The sequence below is a fragment of the Mirounga leonina genome, unplaced genomic scaffold (genome assembly GCF_011800145.1).
Source record: "Mirounga leonina isolate KUSES-001 unplaced genomic scaffold, KU_Mleo_1.0 Mir_507, whole genome shotgun sequence".
Taxonomy (NCBI): Eukaryota; Metazoa; Chordata; class Mammalia; order Carnivora; family Phocidae; genus Mirounga; species Mirounga leonina.
The window spans coordinates 2,601,256-2,619,160 of NW_023270789.1; the positions used below are offsets into that span (position 1 = coordinate 2,601,256).

A 17,905-nucleotide genomic window follows, 5' to 3' on the forward strand; every position below is an offset into this window, starting at 1 on the left:
ACCCCCTGCTTTCAATCTGGAGGTGTCTTTGGGTCTAAAATGAGTCTCTTGCAGATAGCATATAGATGGGTCTTCCTTTTTTATTCAATCTGATACCCTGTGTCTTTTGATTGGGATATTTAGCCAATTTACATTCAGAGTAACTACTGAAAAATATGAATTTAGTGCCTCTGTATTACCTGTAAAGTCACTGTTTCTGTAGATTATCTCTGTTCCTTTATGGTCTATTTTACTTTTGGGCTCTCTCTTGGTTTAAAGGATCCCCTTTAATATTTCTTTCAGGGCTGGTTTAGTGATAACAAATTCTTTTAGTTTCTATTTGTCCTGGAAGCTTTTTATCACTCGTTCTATTCTGAATGACATCCTAGCTGGATAAAGTATTCTTGGCTGCATATTTTTCTCATTTAGCACCCTGAATATATCATGCCAGTGCTTTCTGGCCTACCAGGTTTCTGTGGATAGGTCTGCTGCCAGTCTAATATGTCTACCCTTGTAGGTTATGGACCTCTTTCCCCCCCAAGATGCTTTCAGGGTTTTCTTTGTCTCTGAGATTTACAAGTTTCATTATTATATGTCAAGGTGTTGACCGATTTTTATTGATTTTGAAGGGGGTTCTCTGTGCCTCCTGGACTTGAATGCCTGTTTCCCTCCCCAGATGAGTGAAGTTCTCTGCTCTAACTTGCTCCGATATACTTTCTGCCTCCCTCTCTATCTTTCTCTCTCTCTCCCTCTTTTCTGTTCTTCTGGGATCCCATTTATTCTAATATTGTTTCGCTTTATGGTATCACTTATGTCTCGATTCTCTCCTGTGGACCAGTAGTTGTTTATCTCTCTTCTCGGTCTTCATTCTCCATCATTTTGTCTTCTATAGCTCTAATTCTCCCCTCTGCCTCATTTATCCTAGCAGTTAGAGACTCCATTTTTTATTGCATCTCATTAATAGCCTTTTTGATTTTGATTTGGTTAGATTTTAGTTCTTTTATTTCTCCAGAAAAGGATTCTCTAGTGTCTTCTATGCTTTTTTCAAGCCCAGCTAGTATCTTTATAATCGTTATTCTGGACTCTAGTTCTGACATCTTACTTACATCCATACTGATTAGGTCCCTGGCAGTCAGTACTGCCTCTTATTCTCTTTTTTGAGGTAAGTTTTTCCACCTTGTCATTCTGTCCAAAGGGGAATAGATGAACAAGAGAATAAAATACTAAAAGGGCAACAACAACCCCAGAGAAATATACACTAACCAAATCAGAAGAGACCCAAAATGGAAAAAAAATAAATAAAATTTTTAAAAAGAGTGAATATAATCAGACATGTGAATAAAACAGAGCAATACACTGGATCCTCTGTGTATCTTGGTCTGTTAGAAAACTAGATCCCAAAATTGTAAAGGAAGAAAAATATGTATGTACAGGAATACAATTAAATACAATTAAAGGACAGAATATAACTGTAAAAATGAAAATTAAAAGCCAAATAAAAGAAGGACTATAAACAGAACAGAGCAGTACACTATATCTTGAGTGTATTCTGGCCTGTTTGTCAGAAGAAACCACATCCCAAAACTGTAAAGATGTATATATATACAAAAAATATATATTTATACAAAATATATATACAAAAATAAAATTAAATACATTGAAAGGATAGAATGTAACTGTAAAGATGAAAATTTAAAAAGACTGAAAAAAGAAAAGGAAGAAAAAGAAAGAAAATATGATCAGACAGGCAACAAGAACAGAGCAATACACTAGATTCTGGGTGTATTTTGGTCTGTTTGTTAGAAGAAACTGCATCCTAAAATTGTAAAGAAGGAAAACATATATATATACAAAAATAAAATTAAATACAATGAAAGGACAGAATGTAAATTTAAAGATGAAAATTTAAAAAGATTTAAAAAAAAGAGTTGATAAAATAAAAAAATGTTTGAAAAAGGGAAGAGAAAAAAATTAAAATTGAAAGCTAAAGAATCGTGGGGAAAAAAACATGAATTCTATATACTATTTTCCCCCAGCACTGGAGTTGTACAGTTCTGTGTGACTGGTACACTTGGTCTTGGCTGGATGTTCTTTCTGATCTTCTGGGGGAGGGGCCTATTGCATTGATCCTCAGGTGTCTTTGCCCCAGATGGAACTGCACCACCCTTGCCAGGGGGCCCGGCTAAGGAAGCTGCTCAGGATTGTTCTATGTCGCTTTTGTTCCCTGAAGGTTTTCCCGCATTGCTGTAGAGGACGAGAATGAAAATGGAGGCCTCCCAATCTCCAGCCCCAGAGCTGAAAGCTCAGGGCCCCACTCTTCAGCTGCCCTCAGGGAAAAGCAATCACTCCTCTCTCCCTGGTCTCCAGCTGCACGCTGTGCTCACCCAGCCTATGACCCAGCCTATGACCGAGAAAAGTTTCTATCTCAGGCACACAAGCTCCATTGACATCCTGCAGACTACTGCAGTGTGCACCTGTGCCGCTCCTCCCAGGGGATGGAAGGGGATCTCACTATGGTTCTGCCACTTGCTGGGCCCCTGATCTGAGAGCAGTCACCCAACCGTGCAGGGGTTTGTGGTTTATGGCAACACCAAGCTGAAAGCCCACTCCTAGGCTCACTTGATGGCAGCCAGCTTCCCCACTCGGACACCTGGGAGCTCTGCCACACTCAGGCACCCCTGGTCTTTCTGTAACCCCAGGAATCCTGAGACCACACTGTCCCACCTAGGATTCTGCCCTGCTTTGCCACCTAAGAGCCTTTCAGGCAGGGATGTCCCTCACTGGAGCAAACTTCTACAAGTTCTGATTTTGCACTCCATTGTTATATCGCTTTCCAGTAGCTGGTTTACAGAGGCTCCCTCCCCCCAAGGCTTATCTGCCCATGTATCACCTCGGATTCACTTGTCTGCACCTCCTACCTTGCAGAAGTGTCACTTTTCTATTTGTAGAATTGCAGCAATTCTTTTCTTAGATCTCTGGTTGAGTTCACAGGTGTTCAGAATGATTTGACAGCTATTTACTTCAACCTGGGACCAGATGAAACTAAGGTCTCCTATTCCCCCTCCATCTTGGACTATCTATACCACATCTTCTTTATCCATTCATCAATTGATGGAAATTTAGTCTCTTTCCATAATTTGGCTATTGTAAATGATGCTGCTATAAACATCAGGGTGCATGTATCCCTTTAAATTAGTATTTCTGTATCCTTCAGATAATACCTAGCAATGTAATTGCTGGGTCATAGGATAGCTCTATTTTTAACTTTTTGAAGACCCTCCATACTGCTTTCCATAGTGGTTGCACCAGTTTGCATTCCCACCAACAGTGCAGGAAGGTCCTCAAGGGAAATTTTAAAACATACTGAATTTAATGAAAATTAAAACACAGCACATCAAAATCTTTGGAATATAACTAAAGCAGCACCTCAGAGTTAAATTATAGCATTAAAAAGCAACCCAAGTATCCACTGACAGATAAGTGGATAAAAAGAGGATCTCAAATCCATACTCTAGACTTCCACTTAAAGAAATCAGAAAAGAGCTAAATCTACCCAAATCTGTGGAAGAAAGAAAGTAATAAAGAGCAAAAATCAAAGAAACTGAAAACACAAAGAAAATATAAAAAAGATCAATGAACAGACATTTTTCCAAAGAAGATATATAGATGGGCAGCAGACACATGAAAGGATGCTTAACATCACTTATCATCAGGGAAATGCAAAACAAACCACTATGAGATTATCACCTCACACCTATCAGAATGTTAAAACCAAAGACACAATAAATAACAAGAGCTGGCAAGGATGTGGAGAAAAAGGAACCCTCAAGTACCATTAGTGGGAATACAAGCTGGTGCAGACAACTGTAGAAAACAGTATGAAGGTTCCTCAAAAAATTAAAAACAGAATTACTATATGATCCAGTAATTCCACTACTGGCTATTTACCTAAAGAAAATTAAAACAAATTTAAAAAGATAAATGCACCCCTATGTTTACTGCAGCATTGTTGATAATAGCCAAGACAGGGAAGCAACCCAAGTATCCACTGACAGATAAGTGGATAAAAAAAGATGTGGTATACATATACAATAGACTATCATTCAGCCATAAAAAAAGAATAAAATCTTGCCATCTGCAACAACATGGATGGATCTAGACGATATAATGCTAAGTGAAATAAGTAAGCCAGAGAAAGACAAATACCGTATGATTTCACTCCTATGTGGAAATTAAGAAACAGAACAAACGAACATGGGGGGAAGAAAAAAAGAGGTAAACCAAGAAACAAACTCTTAACTATAGAGAATAACTGATGGTTACAGAGGGGAGTTTGGTGGGGGGTGGGTGAAATAGGTGAAGAGGATTAAGAGTACCCTTATAACAATGAGCACTGAATAATGTAGAGAATTTCTGTATCATTATATTGTACACTTAAAACTAGTATAACACTCTATGTTGGTTATTACTTGAATAAAAAAAAAATAAAGTGAACCACGATAAATTATTTTAAAAGATCAATGAAACCAAGCTTCTAGCAAGACTGACAAAGAAAAAGAAAAAACATGAATTACTAATACTAGGAATTAAAAGGGATTATCACTACAGCTGCCACAAACAATCAAAAGATAACAAGGCAACCCTCCAAACACTCTACACACATAAAAGCAATAGCTAAGATGAAACGAACCAATTCCTCAAAAAACAGAAACTACCAAAACTTAGAACCCTAAACTAAAGAACCCTGGGTTAAGGGTGCTGGCTCCCAATGCAGTCAAAAACCCATGTGTAATTTTTGAATCCCCCAAAATTTAACCACAAATTGCCTACTGCTTACTAGCAGCCTTACTGATAACAAAGAGTTGATTAACACATATTTTGTATATGTATTATAAACTATATTCTTACAATAAAGTATGCTAGAAAAAATGTTATTAATAAATCATAAGAGGCTACATGCACCCCAATTGTTTATAGCCCAACTATAGGAGAGAGCCCAAATGTCCATCAACGGTTGAATGGATAAATAAGTTATATATACATATATATGTATACTATGAACACACACACACACACGCACACGCGCGCACGCACACACCATAGAATATTACTCAGCCATCAAAAAGAATGAAATCCTGCCATTTGCAATAAGGTGGATGGAGCCAGAGTGTATTATGCTAAGCAAAATAAGTCAGTCACAGTAAGACAAATACCATATGATTTCACTCACGTGGAATTTAAGAAACAAAACAGATGAATATATGGGAAGGGGGAAAAAAGAAAAAAGAGAGAGGGAAAAAAACTGTAAAAGACTCTTAATGATAGGGGTGCCTGGGTGGTTCAGTCAGTTAGGCATCTGCCTTCAGCTCAGGTCATGATCCCAGGGTACTGGGATCAAGCCCAGCATAGGGCTCCTGGCTCAGTGGGGAGCCTGCTTCTCCCTCTCTCCCCTGTTCATGCTCTATCTCTTGCTATCTCTCTCTCAAATAAATAAATAAAATCTTTAAAAAAAAAAAAAGACTCTTAATGATAGAGAACAATCTAAGAGTTGATGAGGGAGGTGGGTGGGGGAATGGGCTAGAGATGGGTGATGGGTATTAAGGAGGGCACTTGTGATGAGCACTGGGTGTTGTATGTAAGTGATGAATCACTGAATTCTACTCATGAAATCAATATTGCACTGTATGTTAGCTAACCAGAATTTAAATAAAAATTTGAAAAAAATCATAAGAGAATATATACTACTATACTGTATTTATCAAAAAAAACTCACATATAAGTGGACCCATGCAGTTCACAACCGTATTGTTCAAGAGTCAATTGTAGATAAATTGATTGGTCCTTACTGCTAGAGAAACGGAATTTACAGATTAAAAACCTCCCAGAAAAAAAATCTCCAGATGCCAATGGCTTCACTGGTGAATTTTACCAACACTAAAGAAGAAAATAAAATCAATGTTAAACTATCTCTTCCAGAAATATGAAGAGCAGAGAACACTTCCAAATTCATTTTATGAGGCCAGCATTACCCTGGTATCAAAATAAGACAAATATAATGCAAAATATAAAAGCAAAAATCCTTGACAAAATACTAGAAGTCAAAACCCAGTTAAGTTGGAAATAGCAAAAAGAATTTACACAAACACATATAGATACATACATAGACACGTACTGAAAATAAAAGCATACTTCAAAAACCACTGCAAAGTTAGTAACACTCTTTTCCAAATCAAAATTCCTTCTTTTAAATACAAAGAGACCTATCCATAATAAAACTTTTTATTCTCCAGAATGTCTAAGTAAAAAGAATTCATTCCATGAATCACTGTTGGAATAATTAATACCAGTGCTAATTTACGTCCAGCAACATTTCCTTCTTTGCACTCACCAGCTCCAGGAGTCTGCCTTAACTAGGTAAAACCAAGGGAATATATGCCACCCACCTGGGAACAGCATTTGGTTCGAGGATGGGCACAAAAGCCAATTAGAAACAAGAAACAATGAGTCTTTCAATGAAGTTTCTAAGAAACCAAAGTACTCCCTTCTCTACAGTGTTCTCTTTTCTACAGATGTGGTAATATGAACATATAAAGCTTCGAGCTGAGGCAGCCATCCTGCTAAGGAGCCAGTCTGAAGATACCAACACGCAGAGGAAAACAGAGGAAAGACATAGAGAAAAAGCTTAGCTGGACTCCAATCTATGATAGGACTTCACTAAACTGATTAAATTTCTTTTAGTTTAAGCCATTTTGAAATAGGTTTTCTGTTATCTGCACATAAAGAATCATATAATACCAAGGGCTAACTATTAGAAGTCAGAGGAACACTGATTTCAGTTACCATTTAAAGGATTTTTTTCATAATTAAAGCTAATAAAATGGAAAAGGACACATTTTAAGTTGTTTTCCATATAATCTCAAATACTACAAGTTTCAATACTCACCTGTATGTTCCTGTATGTTCAATACCAGCCTATATGTTCTGTAATAGAGGCCAGACTTTTAAACTTAAAGTTCCTTTCAACTCTAAGATTCTGATTCTGTAAAGGCAAACTGAATTTGGGATGTCAAATGAGACACTCAGAACTATCAGCCATTGGTTAGACTTCTTCTGTTTAAACAACGAAAAAGTAAAAAAAAAAAAAAAAAAAAAAGACCTTTTTTTTTAAGCTTCCAAATCATACTCACTAGCAAGAATATGAGATGCAAAAAAGAACAGAGTAAGTGGGAAACAAAGTCTTGAGCTTTGTTTATTAATCCTTTAATAAACTAATATCTAAAAATATAAAACAAACAATAAAGGATCCATCCCTAGTTAGCTTATTTGGAGGGAAAAAATTATAACCACTCAAAAATTTTAATGAAAGATACAAGCACCTAATTTTGATTACTGAAAATTCTATAGATTGCATTTGCACTTTTTCTACCATTTCACTAGAATTTTCCTCTCACAATGGATTTTTTCCTGTGTTCTGCTATTAATGTTTTTCTGTCCTTCAGAGTCTACTGAAACAGTGTGGAATGGTGGTTAGAAAAAGGGACCTTGACACTAGACAGCTGGGATTCAGATCTTGGCTCCATCATTCACTAACTGGGTGACTCTGGGCAAGACAGTTAACCCTAACTCTGCTTCAATTTCCTCATCTGTAAAATGGAAACAGTAACCACAGCACCTGTCTCTTAGGGTTGTTTTAAATGCAAAATAAATTCATTCACATACATCTCTAAAACCAGCCCTCAGTATATGGTACATTTATTACTTTGTTTGGGCTGCTATAATGAAATATACAGACTAGGAGGCTTAAACAACAGAAATTTATTTTCTCATAGTTCTGGAGGCTGTAAAAGTCCAAATCAAGGTTCCAGATTTTGGTGAAGGCTTGCAGACATCCATCTTCCTCCTATGTCCTCATAGGACCTTTTCTTGGTGCATGTGCATGGGCAGAGCAAGCTCTAGTGTCTCTTCCTCTTCTCTTAAGGGCTCCAGCCCTATCAGATTAGGGCCCCACACTTATGACCTCATTTATTAACTCCTACTCTATCTACATATATAATGACTTAGGGGTTAGAGCTTCAACATATAAATTTATGGGGGACACAATTCAGTCCACAGCAATATGAACTATACAAATACTATTGAAGTTTCTATTAATGTGCATAAGACTATTGTTCTAAAGGAAAACAGTCTTATTCATAAACCAAGTTACAGAATCCCTAACGTTACTGATCTCTTGCCAGATTGGTTGCAAAGAAGGTAAAACTTTTTGTTGATATGTACTTAATTGCTTTCATTTACATGATGATCCCTCTGAAATGGAGGACCACTGGCAAAACCTTGCCTCTGTACCTTGTTAACTCAGAATAAAAGGGCTTATTTTGTAAAGTCTCCCTTTCCAACTCTAACTTCCTTTAACCTTTAGGATCTCACAGATAACTCTCAGTTTACCCACGAAATCAACTTAAATGCTCTAATAACCAGCTGGCAAGAACTCACCGGACAATAATTTGAACCTGCCATGCCCCAGTCCTCATTTACCAACCTAACCAAAGAGTGATCTACAAAGTTTACATCTGAAGAAGTCTGACAAAATTACCACAAATTAGAACCACCTTTCATTAAAAAAAAAAAGCTTTTTTTTTTTTTAAAGATTTTTTTTATTTATTCATTTGAGACACAGAGACACAGAGAGAGAGCATAAGCAGGGAGAGAGGCAGAGGGAGAAGGAGAAGCAGGCTCCCTGCTGAGCCAGGAGCCTGATGTGGGGCTCGATCCCAGGACCCTGGAATCATGACCTGAGCCAAAGGCAGATGTTTAACCAACTGAGCCACCAGGCACCCCAAAGCTATTGTTTTTAAATAGAAAAAAAATTAAGTCAAAACTTCTCCATTAGGATTCTAACAAAACATTCAGTTAAGAAAGAAATACCCCTTTTGCTCGCTAGAATAGTTACCTAAAAACTCATTTATATTTTGAATTTAAATTCAGCAAACAACTCTTAGACAGTCACTGCAATGATTAAATGAAATAATGTATGTTATTTACCTACTACCTTCCCTAGGACCCATACCTCTTTGATAAATGTTAATACAGTAGATGTTCTGAGAAATAAGGTTTAAAAAAACTAGTAGAAAATTAACATCCAACTCTTATTTTCAGTACACTATTATACTCCAATCCTTTAAAAAGACTCACAAGTTTACCACTGAGTTTAATATAAAGAAATATTTACTTGAAAAGAGGATCTAATTTTAATTAACCATTAAATATAAATTTTCCTGCACTAATGTCTCATAATGCGGCATCCACAAAGCAATGGGAACTTTTCTATCTGTAACCTCTACTGAGGAAACATGCTTTATTTCATTAAGTGATAGACACTAACTTAAATATCGTATTAAAAGATCTCTAGTGTCTTTGATTACCTAAAGGAAAATTATTCCTCCATCCCAACATCTCTCAAACCTGGGAGAAATGATCTTTTCAGTCACTTTATTTTTTACAAAAAATAACCAAGCAATAAACAGATTATAAGAGAAATCAAGTATTAGAAAAATTCTTCCAAATATCACAAAGAAAAATGTTATGAAGATTACTGTGGTGGCACATTATAATTAGTAAAGATAACTACATTACATAAAGCTAGTATGTGTGCCTTCCTACCCCATTAGTATTTTCTTGCCTTCACCTATCATTACTTAAAAGATATTCATCACATCAAGAAAAACTGAGAATGGGGGAAAGAGGTGAAGTCGATAAAGAACAGCTTGATAATTCTCAAGATTTGTCCTTCGGTTAAGTAAAAGTTAAGTAAATTAACTTACTTTTTTAAACTGACCTTAACAAGTGGAGTGAACTCAGGAGAGGTAAAAAGTTAGAGCAAACTAAGGGCTCTTCCCCAGACCTCCATCCACAAACACACATTAATCCTTCCCTTGGAACTGTGAATGTACAACATAACCCACTTACCTTACCAACCAAATCACCCTGGGCATGTGACTTTTTTATGTATACATAGCAATACTGCTTTCTTTTGCATCCCCTCCTCCTCTATAATATGAGCAGTATCAGAACTATGTTTGAAGAAAAATTACAAATAGGTACTGGACTTCCCTGATACTAAAGAAAAAAGAATGCAGAAAAAGCTTCAAAATACTCAGATCAATGACTATAGCATCTGTGTGTGTGTGTGTGTGTGTGTGTATTAGAAAATCTACCACATCATCTGTACATTCCAAAGCAACTATCACTAAATCTTGACTGAAACTTGCAAAAAAAAGAAACAAAGTACATGTTATATATATACTTATTATAATTCAAATTATTGTTACATAGAAATACTCAGGTTTTATAAAGTACTTAAAAAGTTAGATTCTGTTTTAAAGATGGAGGTAGAAAACGGATATAGTAGTGGATGTATAAGAAGAAGTAAACTTACCAAATATATTAGTGGAGTGCCCTTTCCTTGCAATAGGTCTGAGTTCATTATGTCCCCATCCATATATCCTATAATTATCCCAGGCATGTTTCATCATCTGAGAAAGGAAAAATTATAATCCATCAATTTACATTACTCACAGACTGTTATTTCATCTATCTAGATCATCTATCACTATAGCCTTACCCATTCTCCTATATCTCCTACATTAGGATACTATTCTATTAACATTTGTACCAGTGTGATAACACACATAACCATGTTTAACCTCAGTCTACACAACAGAAGAAAAACTTGGCCTGCAGGCTATATTTTGCCAACCCCTGACCTAAACAAAGTGACTAGGTAGGTGTGATTCAAGTAGCAGCAATCAAGTCCCTTTATGCATAGATGAAGGGACTCTCTTGATTTGCAATTTCAAGGTCTATGTAATATATCATCTTGGCGCTGATGGGGGCTAACACTCCCCCAACATGGAGAAACTAAACAACGAAAGGACAGAGGTGCATATTATTAACAACATCTAAGATGTGGTCTTAGCCAAGCCAAGCTTGACGCCCTACTTTAGAGCCACTAAGCTAATAAATATTTTTTATATCAACTAGTTTGAACTGCACTTCTTACAACCCAAGGAGCTCCAAGCTACACAAAAGCGGAGTATTTAATTATGTAACAGTTGAATTATTTAATAGTGGACTGTGGTATATCAAAAATCTATTCAATTAACAGTATACCATTCATTAAAATATTCCTCAACTTGTTTTTTTGCAGTTTGCATTATTCAGACACCAAAACCAGACAAAAAGACATTACAAGGAAACTGAAAACCAATATACCTCAAAAACACAGATTCAAAATTCCTTAACAAAAACTAGCAATAGAGAGAGGATACTGCATAATGATCAAGTACAGTTTAATGTAGGAATAGAAGATTAATTTAACATTCAAACACCAATCAATATAATTCAGAATAATATAAAGGGGAAAACATCATACAACCATTTTTATAGAGGTAGACAAGGCACCTGACAAGATTCAACACCCATTCATGATAAAAACCCTCAGTAAACTACAAGTAAACATCTAAAACCTTTTTAAAAAAGGGGATCTTCAAAAAACCTACAGCTAACATCATACTTAACGGCAAAAGACTAAATGCTTAACCCCTAAAGTTGAGATCAAGTATGTCCATTCTCACCACCTATTTTCAACAATGTACTGGAAGTCCTAGCCACTGTAACGATACAAAAAAAGAAATAAAAGGCATAAAAATCAAAAAGGAAAAGTACCTCTATTCACATTACTATGTATAAGGAGAATCCTAAGCAATCTAAAAAAGAAAACTCCACAAGAATTAGTAAATGATTTCATTAAAGTAACAGGGAAACAAGTTCAGAAAACTAAAATCAAACATATTTCTATATGCTAGTAATAAACAATAGAAATGGAAATTAAAAAATAATTCCATTTATATTAGCTTCAAAAACATGAAATATTTCAGAATAAATTAATATGCATAAGAATTATATACTGAGAAATATAAAACACTGCTGAGAAATTAAAGAAAACCTAAGTAAGTGGAAACATGTAACATGTTCATGGAACACTGAATATTGTTAATAATTCTTCCCAATTCATCTACAGATTCAGTAAAATCCCAAACTCCAGCAACCTTCTATTTTCATAAAGAAGCTAATTCTAGAAAGGCAAAGGACCCAGAAACGCCAGAACAATTTTTAAAAAGCACAAAGCTGGAGGATTTAACCTGATGTCATAGCTTACTGTAAGTTATTCAATACAGTGTCCTATTGGCATTAAGGGCTATGGAATAGGTACGAGTCCAGAAAGAGGCTCAACACCTACTGATCTTGTCATTTGATTTTGAATAAAAGTGCCAAGGTAATTCAATAAGAAAAGGATAATCTTTTCAAGAAATGATGCTGAAACAACTAGAAAGCTCTATGGGCAAAAACTGAAGCACAGCCCTTACTTCAGACAATAAAAAAATTAACTGGCAACAGATCACAGACTGAAATGTCAAAATTAAAACTAAATCATGTGCCCACACACATACTTGTACACAACTGTTCATAGCAACTTTATTCATTATAGCCAAAAACTAGAACAAATGTTGAACAAGTGTTCGACAGGTGAATAAATAAAACAAGTCACGGTATACCCATACAATGGAATACTATTAAGAAAAAAATTACCTTTGTGTGCAATCCACATAGATGAATCTCAAAAAAATTATGCTGAGCAAAAGCCCAGAAACAAAATATCACACACTTTCATACTTTATGATTCCATTTGACTAAAGCTCTGAAAAAGACAAACTTCATCTACAATGACTAAAAGTAGATCAGTGGTTGCCTGGGACCAAGGAATCGGGTGGACTGACCAGAGTGGGGCACAAGAAAAATGTTTGAGATTATAAACATCTTGATAATAGTTGTTATGCAGGTATGTACATCTGTCAAAACCCACCAATAAGCAATACTCTTAAAATAGGTACATTTTATTTTATACATATCATGTCTCAAAAAGCTCAATTTTTTTTAAAGATTTTATTTATTTGGCAGAGAGAGAGAGTGAGCACAAGCAGGGGGAGCGGCAGGCAGAGAGAAAGGGAGAAGCAGGCTCCCGGCTGAGCAGAGAGCCCTACATGGGACTTGATCCCAGGACCCTGGGATCATGACATGACCTGGGCTAAAGGCAGCTGTTTAACCGACTAAGCCACCCAGGCACCCTTCACCTGTTCCTCTATTTATCGCTATATCTTGAAATGGAGTTTATAGTGCTATTTCTTGATTTTTAAAAAAAGGTTTAGGTATGTACTATACTCCCCTATAGTTAATTTAGCTCTTTTATACCACTACCTCCACATAACACTTCCCCACATATATTTCCCTGGCCCACATCCTCCCAATGTAATTAACAACAAGTTTTTCTCATAATTATTATATTACTTTAGGCAACTTTTGTTTTTCCTGCTTTTAATTACTTGTCTGAGGGCTTGGGTCTTTTTGTTTACTTAGGTTTTTAATGTAACAATTCTGAATTTACTTCCAAATTATACTTGAGCTTCAAAAACTTGTCTCAGTATAATCAAACACATCAGATAAACTATCAATTCCATTTTATCCTGATATAAACTTCCTGAAGCTATCCCTCCTGCTCTAACCTCAACTTCTGTTCTCTCTGCCTGAAGCACAGCAGTCACCCTGCTGAGTCCCTTATTCAGAGTCCTGAGAATGCCCTTCCTTTCTCTCTCTAGTGACAGATCCCTTGTTGCCAAAATCTCTTCTCTTCCTATTTTTGTGCTGAAGCATAGTTTCCAGTAGCAATCTGAGAAAATGACTAAATTTAACCTCAGATTTGATTCACAATTTGGCTGAACATATAATTCTTTCTAAGCCATTGCTCCACTCTCTTCCAGTTTCCAATATTATGGTTGAGGAATCTGAGGTGCCATTATATACAATCCCATCTTTTGAGTGGAAACTTTTTTTTCCTCTGTAAATTTTTAGGCTCGTTTTTGAATGCCTATTTTTCTAAAATTTCAGAAGGAGTCTTTTTTTTTTCCTTTTTTTTTTTTGCTCATTGTTGGTAGGTTTTTTCAAACTGTAAACTCACATTCTTTAGGTTTAGCCAATTTTCTTAAATTGACTGCTTCTCTATTTTCCTCATCTAATCACTTGTTAGATGTTCCTGACTGATCTTACTTTGTTTGCTCATCTCTTTGTTCTACTGAGAGATTTGCTCAATTTTATCTTCCAACTCTTCTACTGAATTTTAAAATTCTATCATATTTTTTAATATCTAAGAGCTCCTTCATATTCTGCAAATGTTCTTTTTCATAGCTTACTGTTCTCATTTTATGAGTTCCATTTTTTGTCACTCCAATGATGTTAATTCTTTTTTGGTTTTTTTTTGTCCTCCCTGTATTGTTTCTGTATTCTCTGAGTTCCTGAATTCTTCATCTGTTTTGCTGTGAGAAACTTTCCTGAAACACCTGGTGATCTTTGGTTTGTTCTTCACATGAGAGGGAAGCACTTACAAGATAATTAAATGCTGCCAGTGAATGAGCAAAACTTGAGTTGAGCCTCATCTTAGGGAGTACAGGTGAAACCCAGGGGTTTTCACTGAGTAACAGTGAAGGTCTTTTCTCTTGGGCCAGTCCCTCTGGAGAGAAGTCCTCCCATCTTCCACTTACTGAACATAAAAACCTGGCTGCAAGAATTCTGAGAGCTGAGCAGGAGAAAGTGGTCTCAATATTCAGAACACTTTTCACTTAATTCCCTCCACCCTAACCACCTTTTTTGTGTTTTCCCTCAGCCATAACTGGTTTTCCCCAAATCCAGATCTCCTCTAATTTATCCCTCCAAAAGTACACTTTAGTCTTCTTTTGGGGAAGGGAAGACAGCAGCTAGGATGCCTAAGCTGGACAACTGGGGATCTAGGAGTTAAGAGCACTTTTTAAAATTTTCAAATAATCCCTTTCCAACTTCATTTTATACCCCTGCCTTCAGAAGTAAACAATGTCTCTAATTCTTCAAACTTTCAGGTATCCTTCAGTTCACATCACCTTGCTTCTTGTTAGCTTCTTCCCCTATGAGCTTAAGTTTCAACTTTCTCTGCGTGCTAAGCCAGTGACCATAATGTTTAATAGGAGCCTATACAGGAGACCTTAATATGTTTCATGTTGACTTGTAAGAACACTGGATATTATGGTGTGCTCTAAAGGGTTAACTCACCAGGTCTGGGTTGTCTAAATCCTATACATCCCAAAAAAAGATTTGGCCTGTGCCAGACTCCTGGAAAATAATCACTAAATCTTCTTATCCTGCCTTTTGGAGTATCTTCGTTTAAGTGTAGCCTTGGGCCACGTCAGACAGTTTACCCATACAGTGTGATTTATGGTGGGGGCCTTGGGCCACATGGTATCAGCCTGACCTTTAGAGGTGTTGGAGAACTAAGGTCAGCCACGCCTACATAATGAACCTCAAATAAAAATCCTGGACACCAGGGCTCAGGTTAACTTCCCTGGTTGGTGATACTTCCTTACCACACATCACTTCTGGGAGAGTTAAGCACTGTCCATACCACTCCACTGGAAGAGGACAGCTAGAAACTTGCATCTGGTGTCTCCTGGACTCCGTCATATGGGTCTTTTCTATTACTAATTTTAATCCGAATGCTACTGCTGTAATAAACCAAAACCATGAATACAACAGCTTTGCCAAGTTCTGAGAATACTTCTAGCAAATCACTGAGGCTGTGGGTGGTCTTGGGAGTCCCCTAAACACACAGTTACTTGAATTATTATGTACATAAGAAGGTATTTCAATAAATTCTAATGACATCTAAAAAAAACTGCAGGTCAGTCATCTCAAAAAAAAAAAATCTATCAATGTTTTCCCAATACGGTCCAAAGAAAGTGCCTTTAGCAGCCAGCACATAAAAGAGACTCCAGAGCTGAGGTAACATCAGAGTACAGCTCTATTTTGATTCCATCAAGGTCAAGGTCTCACAATAATTCATAAGGCCAAGTTTAAAGTACCTGCTAAATCTTTCATATTCATTACTAGAATATATCCAAGTAGATATTTAACTATTTGAACTAAACTTCTGTCTTATTTTATGATAAACAATCCTTTTGAAACATTGCTGATACTGTTACAACCTGACAAAATCTTTTTCTTCACAGGCAGTACAACAGGCAAACTCTACCAAGAATCAGCAGTTCTAATTAACAAAACTTAACTGTAATATTCACTAAATTCCGCCTACCCCCCCACCCCGCCCCGACACACACACACACTCTGGCATTCTCTTTATCTCCAAGTAATTCCTAGAATAACAAATTGAAAGACTTCTGAGACTAAACAATTTAAAGAATTCGGAGGTCAATTGTTCCCCATTCTTCAATCCTTTGAGACTCTGGAAGATATCTGCAGTATGGGTCAAAGGTTTCATGACCTATTCCTCAAAAGATGGCAGATATAATGCTAATTCTTCAGAGGCATGTTTATGAGGAGATTTGCATAGTATCTAGCAGAGACCCTTGTAACTAAACACTTCAGAAATTTCTTATTCAATGATAAATTATTTACAGATCTATTCTACATTATTTATAAAATGTTGAATATCAAAAGTTCTCTCAACAGAGTGGTATAATGATCCAAACAACATTATATCAAAATTTTAAGTGTCCAATGGTACTATAATCCATATTAAGAAAGAAAGTTCGAGCCCTTATTGCCAACTTGGAATCTGAACTATGACCATGACCCCAAAACAAACAAGAACAAAGTGTGACACCATAGATGATACAAATGCATATATACTTAAATCCAGTCAAATACCATAGCCACTCCACATCATAAATCTGTTTTATTACCTCTTTAATTTTTTCCCTTTTCTTTCTTATGTCATTATCTTCTGGGTCTCCACCATTTATTCCTATTAGATTTGGTATAGGGACTGGCGGCAGTGGCTTCTTCTCTTTTGTCTTCATCTCTTGGACTACCTTATTTTTCTCTGTCTGAATTTCTGCTCGAATTTCTTCCCTTGACTTTTTTAATTTTTCTTTTGCTTCTTCCAGAGCCTTCTCATGATCAGCTCGAATTTTATTTCTCAAACGTTCCTCTTCTTCCCTATAAGAGGAGAATAAAAAAAAGACTGGTAAGAATGATCCTTAAGAACCTCAATCTTTGAACATAAAATTTAAAGTTTCCTCCACCAAACCCTAATAGATGTTTTCTACTCTGGCCATTAAAAGGTAAGGATGATCTGTGAGAGAGACTCAGATCTATCTGCCCAAATAGGATAAATATAACTTGGTATGAGCCCTGGATGCTGAAGACCAAACACTTTACAAGGTGGAAGAAGAGGGAACCGAGAAAGAAAGTTTTAATTGCAGGACCCAGTGAGAACAGATAAAAGAGCAATCAGTAACTTATCATAAGACAAATGAAAAAGAAGAGGGGGAAAGAAAAGGGAGAGGGAAAGAGAAAGCAACCAGAGAGAAAACTTGATGGGGGAAAGAAAATTAAAAATAGAATTAAGTATGGGGAGGGTACAAAAATATAAATATAGGGTCAAGGAAAGAGCTAAGTGGAAAAGAGAAGAGCTAGGGAAATTTTTCATTTATTTTATAGTACATGATATGCTTCTATAACTTCTACATTTTGAAAATACTATAGATCTCAAAACACAACAATTCCCAACTGCTGTGGGAATTGTTTAAGAGAGCTCTCTTGAGCCCTTGTTAAAAATAGATTCCAATTCAGTAGGTCTGTATGAAACCCATGACTGTGTATTATGAAGAGTTCCTCTGATGAATTCTGGTATGCACACAGGTTTGGACACCACTACCACAGTGGACACCTACTGGGTTTTCTACCCCGGCCTACTTTTGTGAGAGCTCAATCTTCTCTCCACTTCTACCCCAATCCACGTGAATGAGTACAGGAGTGGTAGTTACTA

At 36.3% G+C, this 17,905-nt stretch overlaps 1 protein-coding gene across 2 annotated transcripts in view; it reads right to left on the reverse strand.

Moving 5' to 3' along the window:
- Window positions 1-17,905, reverse strand: part of MAN1A2 (mannosidase alpha class 1A member 2) — a 217,360-nt gene that overhangs the window by 151,282 nt on the left and 48,173 nt on the right. For both annotated transcript variants that reach the window (XM_034990197.1, XM_034990198.1), the window contains exons 2-3: window positions 16,818-17,073; window positions 10,415-10,511 (exon numbers count right to left, since the gene is read on the reverse strand). In XM_034990197.1, coding sequence (XP_034846088.1) covers window positions 10,415-10,511; window positions 16,818-17,073 — 353 coding nt within the window. The remainder of the gene's footprint in view (window positions 1-10,414; window positions 10,512-16,817; window positions 17,074-17,905) is intronic.